At 40.7% G+C, this 15050-nt stretch overlaps 1 protein-coding gene across 1 annotated transcript in view; it reads left to right on the forward strand.

Annotated features, from left to right (window-relative positions):
- The window catches only part of myo5c (myosin VC), a 94749-nt gene continuing 79699 nt past the window's right edge, over positions 1-15050 (forward strand). The window contains exons 1-2 of the mRNA XM_072565074.1: positions 1-240; positions 12854-12964. Of these exons, the coding sequence (XP_072421175.1) occupies positions 214-240; positions 12854-12964 (138 nt within the window). The 5' untranslated portion in view covers positions 1-213. The remainder of the gene's footprint in view (positions 241-12853; positions 12965-15050) is intronic.

The raw sequence follows: 15050 nt of genomic DNA on the forward strand, positions 1-15050 counted from the left end.
AGAGACAGAAGGTGCAAAGTCTACCTGGTGTGTGGGTATAACAGGCGGGTCGTGCTGAGAGAGCGGCAGGCAGTGAGTGAATGAGAGAGGCAGAGGGACGTAGTGAGTGAATAAGAGAGAAGGACAGAAAGCAATTGTAACAAGCTTATTGCTCCAGCCATGAGGAACTGCAGTGCACGCTAACTCTGGCAATTGCTGAGACGACACTTCCCTATGGCGGTGGCAGAACTGTACACCAAGGTAACTCAGTAACTTATTTCACTCTCCACAGTCAATCCTTCGCCCTGAAGCCAAGCATTGCTGGCAGCATCAAATGCACCAATCTATTCCGCGTACCCTCCGCTGTACCTGTAAAAGGACTATATTCTCTGCAGGTGTTCGGGACTTTAAGAAACTCTGGCGGATTTGTTGTTCGGTGAATTACAGCATTGTGTAAAGTTGTTGCTGTGAAACGCCTACAGCAAAACAAAACAAGAACTGCGGGTGCTGGGACAAAAACAGAGATTGCTGGAGAAACTCAGCAGGGTTCTGATGAAGTTGGACTCGAAACGTTAACTCCGTTTCTCTCTCCATTAGATACTGCCGGACCTGCTGAGTTTCGCCAGCAATTTGTGCCTTTGTTCCACAGCAGAGACCATATGGAACCGCTTTTATCACTGAGGCGGTGTGACAGCGTTGCCTAATGTCATTGGGTCCTCTCTGTTTGTGATGGGCTGATCTACCAGCTTTCTCACGTGGGTTTCTGAGCCGTTTGGAGTTTGAGATGATTTGGACAGCAGGAAGAAAGTTGTACATTGTTCAGAAAGGTGACCTCACCTGGAGGCAGTAACAGGATCTGGCTGTGTACACTTGCCCAGAATTCATTGAACGCTGATCCTCTGAAATTTCAAAGGCAGAGAGAAGAATGCCCCGAATGTTGAAAAGTCCTGTTTTTTGTGATTACTCTGAAACTGTCTGGCACCTGCCACAAGCGATGTACCAGGTGCACCCTTCTGTATGCCAACTTTCTGGGGTCCTGTATAGTTTGACTATGTAATGTATTTTGTAATTACATCGATAAATCTGACATAGTTTGGCACCACGTTAAAATACTCAGAGAGCCAGTACAGATATGATGGGGTGAATGGCCACAAAAATACATTGTGACAGACCAATAGGAGTAGGCCATTCAGACCCTCGGTCTGCTCCATCATTCAGAGAAATAATGGCTGTTCTGTACTTGAATCTCATTTACCTCAACACAACAAAAGTCTTAATCTATTTCTGTCTTCAAAGTTCCAATTGCCCTAACATTAGCGATTATTGAGGAAGAAATCTCCAGGATTGTATTGCTTTTTTTTGTGAAACAAATCTGCTTTATTTCCCTCCTCATGACCCATACTCTAATTCTCAGATGATATCCCCTTACCAGAGGAGAATTTTTCTTTGCATCTACCTGATTGAATCATTTAAAATTTTAATCACCCTCAAACTTTTAAATTCGAGGGAAATTCAGATCATTTTTTTTCTAACCTGGCCTCAATTTAACCCTTTCAGCCCTGCTATATTTCCAATCAATCTGCACCATTGCCCACTCCAAAGCAATTTTTCTTTTGTGGTTTCCTGATTAAAACTAGTGAGAGAACTCCAGGTGGGTTCTGACCAAGACTGTGTCAAAACTTTGCATGCTCTTTTTTGATTAATTTTTGAACCTATCCAGAAACTTGGATGGGCGGCACGGTGGCTCAGTGGTTAGCACTGCTGCCTCACAGCACCAGGGTCCAAGGTTCAATTCCAGCCTTGGGCAACTGTCTTTGTGGAGTTTGCACATTTTCCCTGTGTCTGTGGGTTTCCTCCAGGTGCTTCGGTTTCCTCCCACAGTCCAAAGATGTGCAGGTCAGGTGAATTGCCCATAGTGTTATGAAAATCTGGGTGGATTACTCTTCAGAGGGTCGGTGTTGACACTGTAGGGAATCTAATTTTAGCAACACAAATAGTGGAAAAAAACAAGATGGGGTATGAGACTCTATTCCCCAAAAGCAATCATGGAGCACAATGTAACAGTGCTTTGAGAGAGGGGGTTCCAGAACTTTGACCCAGTGACTATTCCTTTGATATGATAGAGCTCCAAGCCAGGATGATGAACATCTTCGAGGGGATCTCCACATGTAATGCATTGGTAGCTCTTGTCCCTTCTAAGTGACCGGGATCATAGGTTTGGAAGATAGTGTTGAAGATGACTCAGAGTTGCTGGAGTACATTATGTATTGGTTCACACTGCTGCCATTGTGCATCAATAATGGAAGAAGTGAATGTTTACGGCTGTGGATGGTATACTCATCAGTCAGGCTTCTTTAGTGTAGTTAGAGCTGCACTCATGCAGGCAAATTGAGGGCATTCCATCACCCTCCTGACTTCTATCTTTGTGGATTCAGAAGATGGCTGACTTGCCTCAGAAATCCCAGCCTCTGACCTGCTCTTGCATCCTCAGTATTGACATGGCTGGTTCATTCATGTTTCTGATCCATGGTAACAACTTGAATGTTGACAAATGGAGGTTCAGTGACAGTAATACCATTGGCCTTCAAGGGGAAATGGTTAGATTCTCTGGTCGTACCAGGCATTTATGTGGCACGAATGCAGCACAAGCCTGAGAGTTGTCCAGGTCTTGATGCATGTTGGCAAATACTGACTGAGTATCGAAGGAGATGCAAATGAACATTGGCTGTTTGTTGATGATTGTACACAAGTCTGACCTGATGATGATGGAGAGGTCATTGTTCAAGAAGATACCACAGAAGGTGAAGGTGGACAGCATCTTGAGGGACTCCTGCCGTACTGTTCTTAAACGAAGATGATTGACCTTCAATAAGGACAATCATCTTCCTTTGTGCTGGCAGCATTAGAAACTAAATTTTCCCAATTTTGAGTTTTGGTTTTCTTGTCCCCTTTTGAAAAATACAATTGAGCCTCATATTTGAACAGTTGGCCGCTATATTGAGATGTGCAACAGGGTTCAGTACTGTGGGACTGCCACAGTATAAGAAGTATAATATATTCATTATTCACCTTCTTCCCATAGATCAATGAATGGAATCACAACAGGAGAGATGAAAAAAAGTGATGTAGATATGCTCTATCATCTAAAGCACTAGTCAAGTCATTAATTTTCAGAAGTGCCCTCATCAATGGTATGAATACTGTCTGAGAGGCTCTTGTGTTCTGGTGGTAGTATCACTACCTCTGTCAACTTAGTCCCAAGTTCAAGTCCCACCTACTCCAGGGATGTGCAATAATAACATCTCTGAACATGTAGATCTGAAAATATCTTTAAACAAACAGTCTGCAAGTTATGGACAAAGCAGCCTTTAACATTCTACTTTGACAATAGCATCCTAAAGTTGACAGGCCAGCTGTGTGTAAGGGAGCTGTTTCTGAGTTTTGCCCATAATTTATGCATCAATAGAATAGCCTGGCAGGGAGGGGTACCTGCTTGGTGACTTCACATTTATTTGGAACAAGAAGTAATAATATTTGAGATACTTGATATGGCTTGGCCTGGATTTTGAAATTTAGGATAATGTTTTTAAGAAAAGATAAGTTTTCAGTCTTTCCTTTCCATTGTTTTTTTTTGAGTTTTCACTTGAATTGCTATTTCAGGGGAATAAAAGAATTCTCGGCCCACTTTTTTTTTCTATGCTATGTGAGTTTGACTCACTTCTTTATTGTCTGTGAAGCACACTCCCTATGGATCTCTATTGCAATTCAGTTGCTTCCAAGCTTCGTTGCCAAGTGCCCCTCCCTTGTCTGCTCTTCTCATTGAGAGTAATTATTTTGTGGCTGCATAATTAATCATTGCTGTTGTTTAGCCATTTATGGGTCTGTAACACTTCACAAGTCCAATAAACATTCTGGCTTCAATATTAATTAGAAGAGGTGGGTAGGAAGTAGCGGTGGTGTGGTGTGGGATGAGAAGGTTGACCAATTTGTGCTTGGGAAATCCTGAAGGGTTTAGAGGGATATGGACCAAGTGCTACAAATGGGACTAGATTAGATTAGGCTATCTGGTTGGCATTGACAAGTTGGACCGAAGGGTCTGTTTACATGCTACACATGTCTATGGCTAAGTGGGTGCAGAATTAATTTCAAATTCATTTATCTTCCTAACATTGGTTACTCAACAAGAAATTATTTTAAAGAATCCTTGGGGATCAATTGGACCACTATAGGGGCAGCACAATAGTTAGCACTGCTGCCTCACAGCACCAGGGACCCGGGTTCAATTCCAGCCTCAGACAACAGTGTGTGGAGTTTGCACATTCTTCCCCTGTCTGTGTGGGTTTCCTCTGGGTGCTCTGAATTCATCCCACAATCCAAAGATGTGCCGGTTAAGTGAATTAGCCATGTTAAATTGCCCATTGTGTTCAGAGATGTGTAGGTTAGGTGTATTAGTCAGGAGAAATGTGGAGTAGTAGGGGAATAGATCTGGGTGGGTTATTCTTTGGAGGGTTGGTGTGAACCTGTTGGACTAAATGGCCTGTTTCCACACTGTAGGGATTCTATGAAATTCTATGTTACATTCATTGTTTCATGATTCTGTCTCCCATGTCCTCTGGGTTCGAATAGCATAGTGGTAGTGTGCCTACATCTGATCTAGGAGGCTTGAGTTCAGTTCCTCCCTGCTCCAGAGCTATATAGTAACATCTCTGAACAGGATAATCTGAAAACTCGTCTCCCTCCCCTCAGGTGTCTGAAAAGTCCTTTGATCTCAAATTAAAAGGACAGCAAGCTAAAACAGGTTTGCACCATTTACTAATCTGAGTGAGTAAGGGCAGACTTAGGGCCCCCTTTTCTCATTTGGATAGTGCTGAGTGAAACGGATACTGATTGCTCTGTTTAGGAATCTTCAGCAGTTCCGATAGCCAACAAAATGAGAGCACCTTTGTCAGTTCAATCATTGTAGGGTTGGATGGAGGAGAGTGCCATTCATTGACCCCATTCTCTTCGTACTTCCCCCTCTCCCTTCAAATCATAAGACAGGATCGAATTTGACCCATTTGAAAAGCAAAGATTGAGGTGTAATGAATGGTGGAAGCTCATTTACATTATTGAAAGAAGATTTGATGCCCAATTTAGGTTTTGCGGGATTCTCCTAGTTGTCGTGCTTTTGGGTATACTGCCAAAAACACACCATTCACAGTTTTTGCCCCTTTCTTAAAGAAGGAATTTATTGTAGCATACTGGCTGTAGTTATGACAGTCATGTAACTCTCACAACATGAATAACCTGTCAGGGTTAAATCTCAGCAACGACGATAGGTTACCTCTGGACCATCTTTAATGTGTTCCCTTCATTGTGGATCAACGGTATTAATCGTCTCCAATACATCATCAATGAAATCCGCTGTGATTGTGCAAAGTTATTTGTCCTTGACTTCTTTTCAGCCTATGACACTGACCATCCTGTCCTCCATTATCTAGCTCAGTGCATCTGCCTGATTGTAGGCAGATCATTTTCATGATTCTCTTCCAATCCTTGAACTTTTATCTACAGAGTCATCCAAGGATGTATCTGCCCTTGGAATTCTGTTCTTCTTCATCTACATCATGTTCGTTCACAGCATCATTTGCTGCTATTGCTATTGCTGTTTCATATACAATGACAACACCTGGCAGTACTTCCCACCAATTGCATGGAGTCCTTCATCCCCTCTGCTTTGTCTGATTGCTTATTTGATGTTCAGTCTTTGAGCATCCATTTCCCGCAGTTAAACTGTGCCAACCCTGCCACCTGCCTTCTCCATTATAAAGTCCATGACCTTGCTCCTTATGCAACCCATTCCTTTTTCCCAACCACTCTCTGGCTGAACCTAACTGTTGCATGCAGTTCAATGTTGATCTGAGTTCATTAGTCGCTGTTTAAGTGTGTTGGTGGGTAGAAACAAACACAAACCAGCAGACACAACGCAACCAAAAAAACAATAGCCACATTACCTTGCAGCAAAGACATATCAGAAATGACTTTCAGATTACTCCGACCCCTTGGCATCATCATCGCCCACAAACCTACCAACACCTTTCAACAACAACTAATGAACCAAAAGGATCCATTAGACACTACCAACAAAACTAACGTCATTTACAATATAGCATGCAAGAGCTGTAAAAACGCTACATTGGACAAACTAGCAGGAAGCTTGCCACCAGGAAACATGAACACCAACTAGCCACCAAAACATGGCCCACTCTCACTCGTTTCAATACATACAGACAAAGCAAGACACCACTTTGACTGTGACAACAAACACGTTCTAGGACAGGCGAAACAAAGACACATATGAAAATTCTTAGAGACATGGCATTCTAACCATAACTCCATCAATAAACACATCGATTTAGGTCCTATCTACCTTACCTTGAAAAACAGGACCGGAAATGACATCACCCACCTTAAGAAACCAAGACCTATAAATAGAGAGGCGGGTCATACCACCAGCGCTGCACCCGGAGACTCTCGCTGTTGATGTTACCTAGTATGGTGATAAAACGTCTGAAAACAAACCTTCCAGTTCAGTGGGCTAACTTACATACTTCCCCATATCCATAATTTTGGTCGCTTGCTTGGGTGGCCTGCCATACTGCACTCTCTGTGAAGTTCAGCTCCTTAAACTCTACTCTCCGTGCCCTAACTCTGTCATGATTGCTGGCTGACTTTGTTTTACTCCCTACTCTCTGTATATCCCATTACAACTTCTCGATTCAAATCTCTTCATTGCTTCACCCTCCACTGTCCCTGCCACTTTTTCCAGTCCGATAGCACCACCACATAACTCCCTGCTTCTCTGTCATTGGCCTTTTATGCATTTCACTCTAGCTGCCTTTCCTCTTCACTCAACCCTTGGCTACGGTGTCTTTCGACACCTGGGCTTGCTCCAAAAGTTATGTCCCTCCACTCTTGGCTTGTTGCCCCTCTCTCCTTTTAGACTATCCTGAAAAGCCACCATTTGATACAATCTTTGGCCAATTGTCCTAATATCTCATTCTTGGGTCGATGTTAGTTTATTTCTGATTAGACCTCCGTAAAGTATCCTCAGAAGCTTTTCTATATTAAAGACACCAAGGTTGTACAGTGATCTTATTAGCTCCAAATCCCTCCTGAATTACAGCTTTCACTTAACCTCTTGTAGACTTTGAAATTAGACAATTGTGTTCAAAAACATAACCTGACAGGATTAAGGAATAGGAAAGAGACAGTTACTGGATGAGAGAGATTTTCAAGTATGACCTCCAGGTGACAAGCGACATTAAAAAAAATGTTAGATGATGTAATGCTGCAGTCATTATAAGACTACACACCCATCACCACGACAAATGCTGTGAGATAGTAACCAGTTTAAAGAAAATGGTTGAAAAAACATGCAACTGTAGTTTTAAAAAGTAGAATGCTTACACAACAACGTACTTTCTTTCATGGACTTGAAGGGACTTCTTATTGCTTAATTTTAAAATAACTGTAGCTGTTTTTGAAAAATAATTGAATTTTGAGATCATTTTGGTGCAAAACATGCCTTTTTAAAATCTAGTAACACTTTAGGACGTCTTGCTTTCAATCCCTCAATAGTGACTTAAACGTTTAAAGCTTACAAAAACTTTAGAAGTTTGTTTTACAATTTCCTGAGTGGTTTCAGTGAGTGTAATAAACAGTTAAAATGAAGTATAAGCTGCTGCCTCGTGTACATAATAATATCTGCTTTAATTCTTAAACTAAGTGTAAAGGCCAGTGAACAGCTGCCAGTTCTCTCATTATTGTTCCTATCTCCTTTTATTTGAATAAAAGGCAAATAGTTGCCATAGCAATAAGTGAACATTAAAGTTAAGTGACTTCCATGATGGTCCGGGTAGTAAAATCAGTCTACAATGTACAACTGGCTACGTCATATCTATCTTGCCTGTTACTGCAAGTTTAAGTTTTAGTTGCTACTTTATAGTTTGACTCTATGACAACAATCACTAACTACAAAAATAATTTATTGTCTGGGACACTTTAGATGTTTGAACGCTGTGCATTATTGTGTTGATTTCTAGAAAACATTCTTTGAAGATATAGGATCTGGAGTGGTACCATTTAGAATATTTATCCTATTGAAGTCAGTTGCATAATTTATTTAATTTTGTGTATTGAATTTGATATTAATTGTGCTCTTTAAACATGTGATCAGCTGCATGACATAAGTTTTCATCAACATGTGAAACAAAATTTAGACCAAATGCTTAATTTTATCACTCCTCCAAATACTTATTAACTCTTTAAATCAATTGAGAAAAATAAACTAAATACCCTGAATGAAGTAATTGCTGTCCTAAGAGTATTCTAATGGTCAAAAAGCTGAAAGATGTTTTGTACAATGGTAAGTTAGTTGTTGTTTATTACACAGTTAAAGATGTCAGACACATGTAACGATCGAAATGTGTGGCACTGGAAAAGCACAGCAGGTCAGATAGCATCCAAAGAACAGGAGAATCGATGTTTCAGGCATAAGCGCTTCCCACCACCCACCACACCCCCCCACCCCATTCCCCCCTACATTCCTGATTAAGGGCTTATGTCCGAAAGGTCGATTTCTCCTGCTTTGCGAATCTGATCTAGAGTCCTCACTTTCTCAGTGGCTCATGTCACACTAGAGAATCTCCAATGTCAAAAGGTGAGTGGATATGACCATAGTCTAACTGAAATATCTGGAAAGGTCATCAACTCACCAAGAGTGCAGCAAGTCAGAAACTACTCCTCGAACACGATTCAAGAAAACTGTCCGTCCTTCCTCTCTCCCAATCAGTGCCATTGAGGATTTAAGGCTGTGACAATGTAACACCTGACTAGGATAGTGTAATGGAAATCAAGCCCCACTATTCCAGGAATTGTCACAAGAATTAAAAATTTTAAAACAGTGCACAAAATTCCTCAATTTCCTTATCTTCAAGATCCTGGGTGACAGACAGCAAGGACCAATTTTCTATTCTCAACAAAAATTACTATTTAGTACAAATAGATTTAAGCTGTAGGTAAAGAGTTATGAACTGTCAACATATAACCCTATTACCTTTTAAAAAGTTCCCCTACATGCACATGTGTGCTCACACACACACACACATTGGTACTAGGGATGGAGAGAAACACACACATACACACACACATTGGTACTAGGGATGGAGAGAAAAACTGTGAAAGCAATTCAATGGTTTCTGTCCGTAGGATTCACTGAGGTGATCCTTTTGACTTGTCAGGACTTGCTGCTCCTCAGTCTTTTCTCAAGATCTTTCATTCGCTTGCAGACGCACAGAGTGACTGGTTCACAACTTTTAAAGTTATTGGTTAAAAGCCACAGCAATTGAAGTTAATAGCAATTAGCAATGACTAAATATTCTGGGCTGATTTTATTTATTATCATGTCGGCTTATATAACAGTACACAACACCATAATTGAAAGATTCGTTTTACGACATGCTAATCAATCAATACATTGAATCCGGTAATTATATTGAGACATATTGTTTCATCTCTGACATTGTAATGTTAAAGTAAAATAAAGTGAGATTTTTTTTACTGAAGAAGTGAGTGATTAAAAATGGAAATGTACTGTAACTGAGGTTACATTGCAAATTAAAATCTGAAATAACTGTGGATGCTGTTCTGAGGAAGGGTCACTGGACCTGAAACGTTAACCCTGATTTCTCTCCACAGATGCTGTCAGACCTGCTGAGTTTTTCCAGCTATTTCTGTTTTTGTTACATTTTTAGAATAGTCTGACTGTGGTGGGCTGTTGGTAGATGATGCCATGCCCCATTCTTAAAGAGGACCAGTAAGGATAAATAATATTAAAAGAGAAAATCAGGGAGGACTGAAAGATAACGGAACTCCTGGATTAATCGAGTGCATTTCAAATACCCAGTCAAGTGGCATAACCTTTGATTTCCTCAGGGTTTTAGGAATAACAGGAAAACTAGATCTCCATAAGAGCATTGTCTAAATCCATAAAACACGTCATCCTTACAGATGTGAGAAGAGGAAGTGATAATGCAGAAAGTATAAGTTAATTTTAAGGAGCACCCACATTCAGAATAGAACAGGCTGGCATTTGAAGGGAGTTAACCACTTTGTTTCAGTAAGAAAACAATATGCCTGTTTATAAAAGGTGTATACAGTAAACTTGGTTAAAAAAATGGAGGAGTAACCAGATCAATCAAAAGGTAAATTGCTCCGTTTGGATTAAATATCCAGATCTACTTCTTACTGGGAGTCCACAAAGAACACATTTTCAATATGGCTTGGTTGCGTTAGACTTCCTTTACACCTGAACTTTTGTACCAATACAAAATAGCTTTAGGTGTGCTTCAAATCAAAGCTACAAGTAAACAATAGACAATAGGTGCAGGAGTAGGCCATTCAGCCCTTCAAGCCAGCACCACCATTCATTATGATCATGGCTGATCATCCACAATCAGTACCCTGTTCCTGCCTTACCCCCATAACCCTTGATTCCACGATCTTTAAGAGCTTTATCCATCTCTTTCTTGAAATATCCTGAGACTTGGCCTCTATTGCCTTCTGGGGCAGAATGTTCCATACACCCACCGCTCTCTGGGTGAAGAAGTTTCTACTCAACTCTGTTCTAAGTGGCCTACCCCTTATTTTTAAACTGTGTCCTCTGGTTCGGGACTCACCCATCAGCAAAAACATGCTTCCTGCCTCCAGAGTGTCCAATCCTTTAATAATCTAATATGTCTTAATCAGATCCCCTCTCATCCTTCTAAACATTAGTGTATACAAGTCCAGTCACTCCAATCTTTTAACATATGATAGTCCAAACCATTCTGGGAATTGACCTTGTGAATCTACACTTCACTGCCTCAATAGCCAGAATGTCCTTCCTCAAATTTTGAGACCAAAACTGCACACGATAGTACAGGTGTGTTCTCACCAGGGCCCTGTACAGCTACAGAAGGACCTCTTTGCTCCTATACTCAATTCCTCTTGATATAAAGGCCAGCATGCCATTAGCTTTTTTCACTGCCTGCTGTACCTGCATGCTTGCTTTCATTGTCTGATGTACAAGAACACCTAGACCTCGTTGTACTGCCCCTTTACCTAACTTGACTCCATTTAAGTAGTAATCTGCCTTCCTGTTCTTGCCACCAAAGTGATAACCACACATTTAATGACAGTATGATACCCTCCATGGTGTTTTGGGCCATTACCATTGTGTTGAATAGGCTGGATGTCAAACAGACCTGACATCTGGCCATTGGTCAGGCCCTGTGGATCTTCGGCTGCAGCGGCAGAACTGTATTTCCCACCATCCATAACCTTGTGACCTGGTGGATGTGCCACTCTACCATTGCCAACAAGTAAGGAAGTTACCCATGGTTCATTGAAGAGCAACAGGCATTTCTAAAAACGAACTGCCCCCCTCCCATTGTAGTTACAACACTGGCATCTACCTGCAATGTGGAAATTTGCCCAGGTATGTCCTGTCCACAAAAATCAGGATAAATCCTAGCTGGCCAATTACTGCCCCCATAAGCCTACTCTCAATCATTAGCAAATTGATCAAAGACATTGTTGACAGTGCTATCAAACAGCACTTGCATCAGAATAGCTACTCACTGATGCTCAGCTTGTGTTCTGCCAGCCCAATCAATCATTACATCTTTTGTCCAAATATGGGCAAAAGAGCTGATTCAAGGGGAAGTGAGGACAGTTACTCTTGATGTCAAGATAACATTTGAAGCCCGAGTAAAACTGGAGTCAATGATTTAAAGATTTTTAAATGGTTTTCAAAAGAAACAAAAGGTGAGAAAAAGTTTTTTGTTTTCTGTCAGCCAGTGTTTTGGATAGGAAATGTACTGCTTGGAAATGTGATGGAGACAGGTTCAATAGAGACATTGTGTCTCTTTCAGCCATCATTCAATGTGCAGGTTACGGGGAAAAGACAGGAGAATGGCACTAATGGCATGGTGTTCATCTGCAGAGCTGATGGGCTGAATGGCCTCATTCTGCTCAATTACATTTCCGTGGTGTGAGGCTTGGAGGGGAGCTTCCCAATGATGGGGTTCCCAGTTTGGACTGTCTTTATTCTTCCTGGGAGGTGGTAGAGGCTACATGTTTGGAGAGTGTAATTGCACTACAGCAAAACCTTTTTGGGCCACATCCAGTCAGAAGTCTCAAAAGATGTAAACTGGTTTTGAGAAATTTTTAATAATATTATTTAAAGTTAGGCTTGTGCCGTCCTAACTATAAACATTTACGACTTGGGAGCGAAACCATGCCCACATATAGACAGATACGTATAAGGGTGTTTCCTAACGTGGTTGGAGACAATTTGGAATGAATATTATAAATTGTCTGTCAAGCGAGTAGCTTTACAGATGCACTATATAAAGTTCAGAGGTAATAGTATCATTTCAGATTACAGAGCTGGAGTATATAGCGCTGAATTTAGCCAGTGCTGTTGGGCAGTTTTGCAATAAAGCTAGCTGAATCCAGCAGATGCTTGAGAAGGAACTTTTTCATTTGTTTTAAGATGCACAGGGGAATAAAAGCTCACTTCACCCTTTGGGGATAAATTTATTGCAGACACTCACATTAATGATCTCTTGTAAAAATTCTCCAGTACCTATAGTACTGGTATATGTCCCATTCTCCACACCCTTTTTAGTTGATTGCTCAGCAGACTGAAAGAAGAAACACTAGCAGCAATTTATAATTGTAAAGGATCTTTAACATAGTAATTGAAAGGGCAGATGTAGAAGAATATGGAAGGCTGAGAGCCTCTCTTTGCATTAATAGAAAATGTGATGATTTCCTTTTTGTTTTACAGTATAATAGTGTTTGGATCCCTGACCCTGATGAAGTCTGGCAATCAGCTGAGATTACTAAGGACTATAAGAAAGGATCAGATGTACTATTTCTGCAGTTAGAAGATGGCACTGTAAGTAGACAAAAGACTTTAAGATAAATGTGATTGATTTTGTTCCATGCACACTTTTTTTTTCATTTGCAAAATCATTTAACTGAATTTTTGGTTTGCATTGTGTTGTACAGCAAAGGGTCAGCTGTGCCTCAGTTGCTAACAATCCTGCTGCTGAGTTACAGAGTTGTGGTGGGTTCAAACCTCATTCCAGGATGTCAACATACAAATAAAAGCTGACAGTCCAGTGCAGTACTAAGGAAGTTCTGCAATGTAGGATATGCAGTCTTTCGAATGAGATGCTAAACCCTAATCTTATCTGCCCTTTCAGGTAGCATGAAAGAACTTTGGGACCTTTCTTTAAAAAAAGGAGTAGGAGAGTCATTTCCAGCATTCTGCCCAAAATCTATATCTTAATCAATGTCACAATAAAACAAACTGCTTGGTCATCATTATATTGTTGTTTGGTATTTGCAAGTTCCTTCACTGCAGCAATTTCTAAAATTCAAGTGTTTTGTTGCATGCAAAATGCTTTGGGATGTCCATTGGACATGAAACACACTATTGTATTGTTTTGTATACTGAAAGCTTTTTTTTGCTATCCTGGCTGTGCTTACATTAGAATTGTGACAGTTTGCATTCCTGCTAATAAAAAGGAACATTTCTTTTATGTAAATGACTTCAGCCTGTTGTTGGCCACAGCTAGCACCATTCCCAGATACGGAAAATGTAAGGTTAGTTTTATGTTATGAAGTTCATAGAAGCTGATTTTCCATTTCCTGGGCCTCCAGTAATAACTTTAGATGTATAAATACATAGCTCCATTGTTTGGTACTCTGCTTAATTTGATATCCAACTATATTTTGTAATGTTAAAGCACACAAAACCTATAAGCTGGGTTGTAAGCGTGTTTTCTACCCTACAGTTGTGGTCTGTGTGTACTTGACAGGCTTCTTTCAAGTATTTCAGGTACACTGTGTACCCTTTGTCCTGTGAGCATGTTGAACGCAGTGTTAATCCAAACTGACAAGTAATTGCACTACGTTTGAAATGTTTGGTATGAATTACTTCAAACTAGAGTAGAAGTTACTTTTTCACATAGAGGGTGGTATGTGCATGGAATGAGCTGCCAGAGGAAGTGGTGAAGGATAGTACAATTGCAACATTTAAAAAGCATCTGGATGGGTATATGAGGGATAGAGGGTTTAGAGGGATATGGGCCGGGTGCTGGCAGGTGGGACTAGATTGGGTTGGGATATCCGGTCAGCATGGACGGGTTGGACCGAAGGGTCTGTTACCGTGCTGTACATCTGTGACTCTATAAAATACTGGAAATCTGAAACATACACACTGAATGCTGGAGAATTAGATGAGATTTTATCAGAAGATTTGGAATTAAATCTCAGAAACGTTTCAATGCATAAAGCAAGATCTAACTTGTAAGTACTGACAATAGCCAGTCGATTTTTTTTCAGTTCCTGGAAAGAATGAAAAAGACTGGGTATATTAATTTGGGCATGCAGTCATCTTTGTAATGAAAATATATGTTTAAATAGCACCTTTTTAATATTGTAAAAACAACTCCAGACACTTCATGGAGTGTCATCAGAGTAACATGATCACCCAGTCACATACAGATGTTAGCCAATGTTCCCTCTGACCAGTGCGGCTGTGCAGCTCATCGGAGGCTATGCACTCACCAATTGGCATACACATGTATTGACATCTGGTTCTGGCAGCCCCTACTGTACATGGACCTCATGCAGAAGTTAATGAAGTGGCGGAAACCTTCAGAGGGAACATAAATGTTAAATGACTGAAAGTTTGGTCAAAAAGTATATTCCAAGCAATAACTTTAAAGGTGGGTTGACTGGGGCAATGAATTCCAGAGCTTAGGACAAAAGCAGTTGAAGGCACAGCCATCATTGGTGGAACGACTAAGAATTGGGAATGCTTAAAGGACCAGGGCTGATAGAACAGGGAGATTTCCACACTAAGTAATCTAATCTAATCTAAAAATCTCAGAGCATTGAAGAGTTGAAGGAGGTTACTGAGGTACACAAGGCCACAGAGATGTTTGAACATGTAATAGTGCTTTCAATCTCCT

This window comes from Chiloscyllium punctatum, chromosome 48, assembly GCF_047496795.1.
Source record: "Chiloscyllium punctatum isolate Juve2018m chromosome 48, sChiPun1.3, whole genome shotgun sequence".
Classification (NCBI taxonomy): Eukaryota; Metazoa; Chordata; class Chondrichthyes; order Orectolobiformes; family Hemiscylliidae; genus Chiloscyllium; species Chiloscyllium punctatum.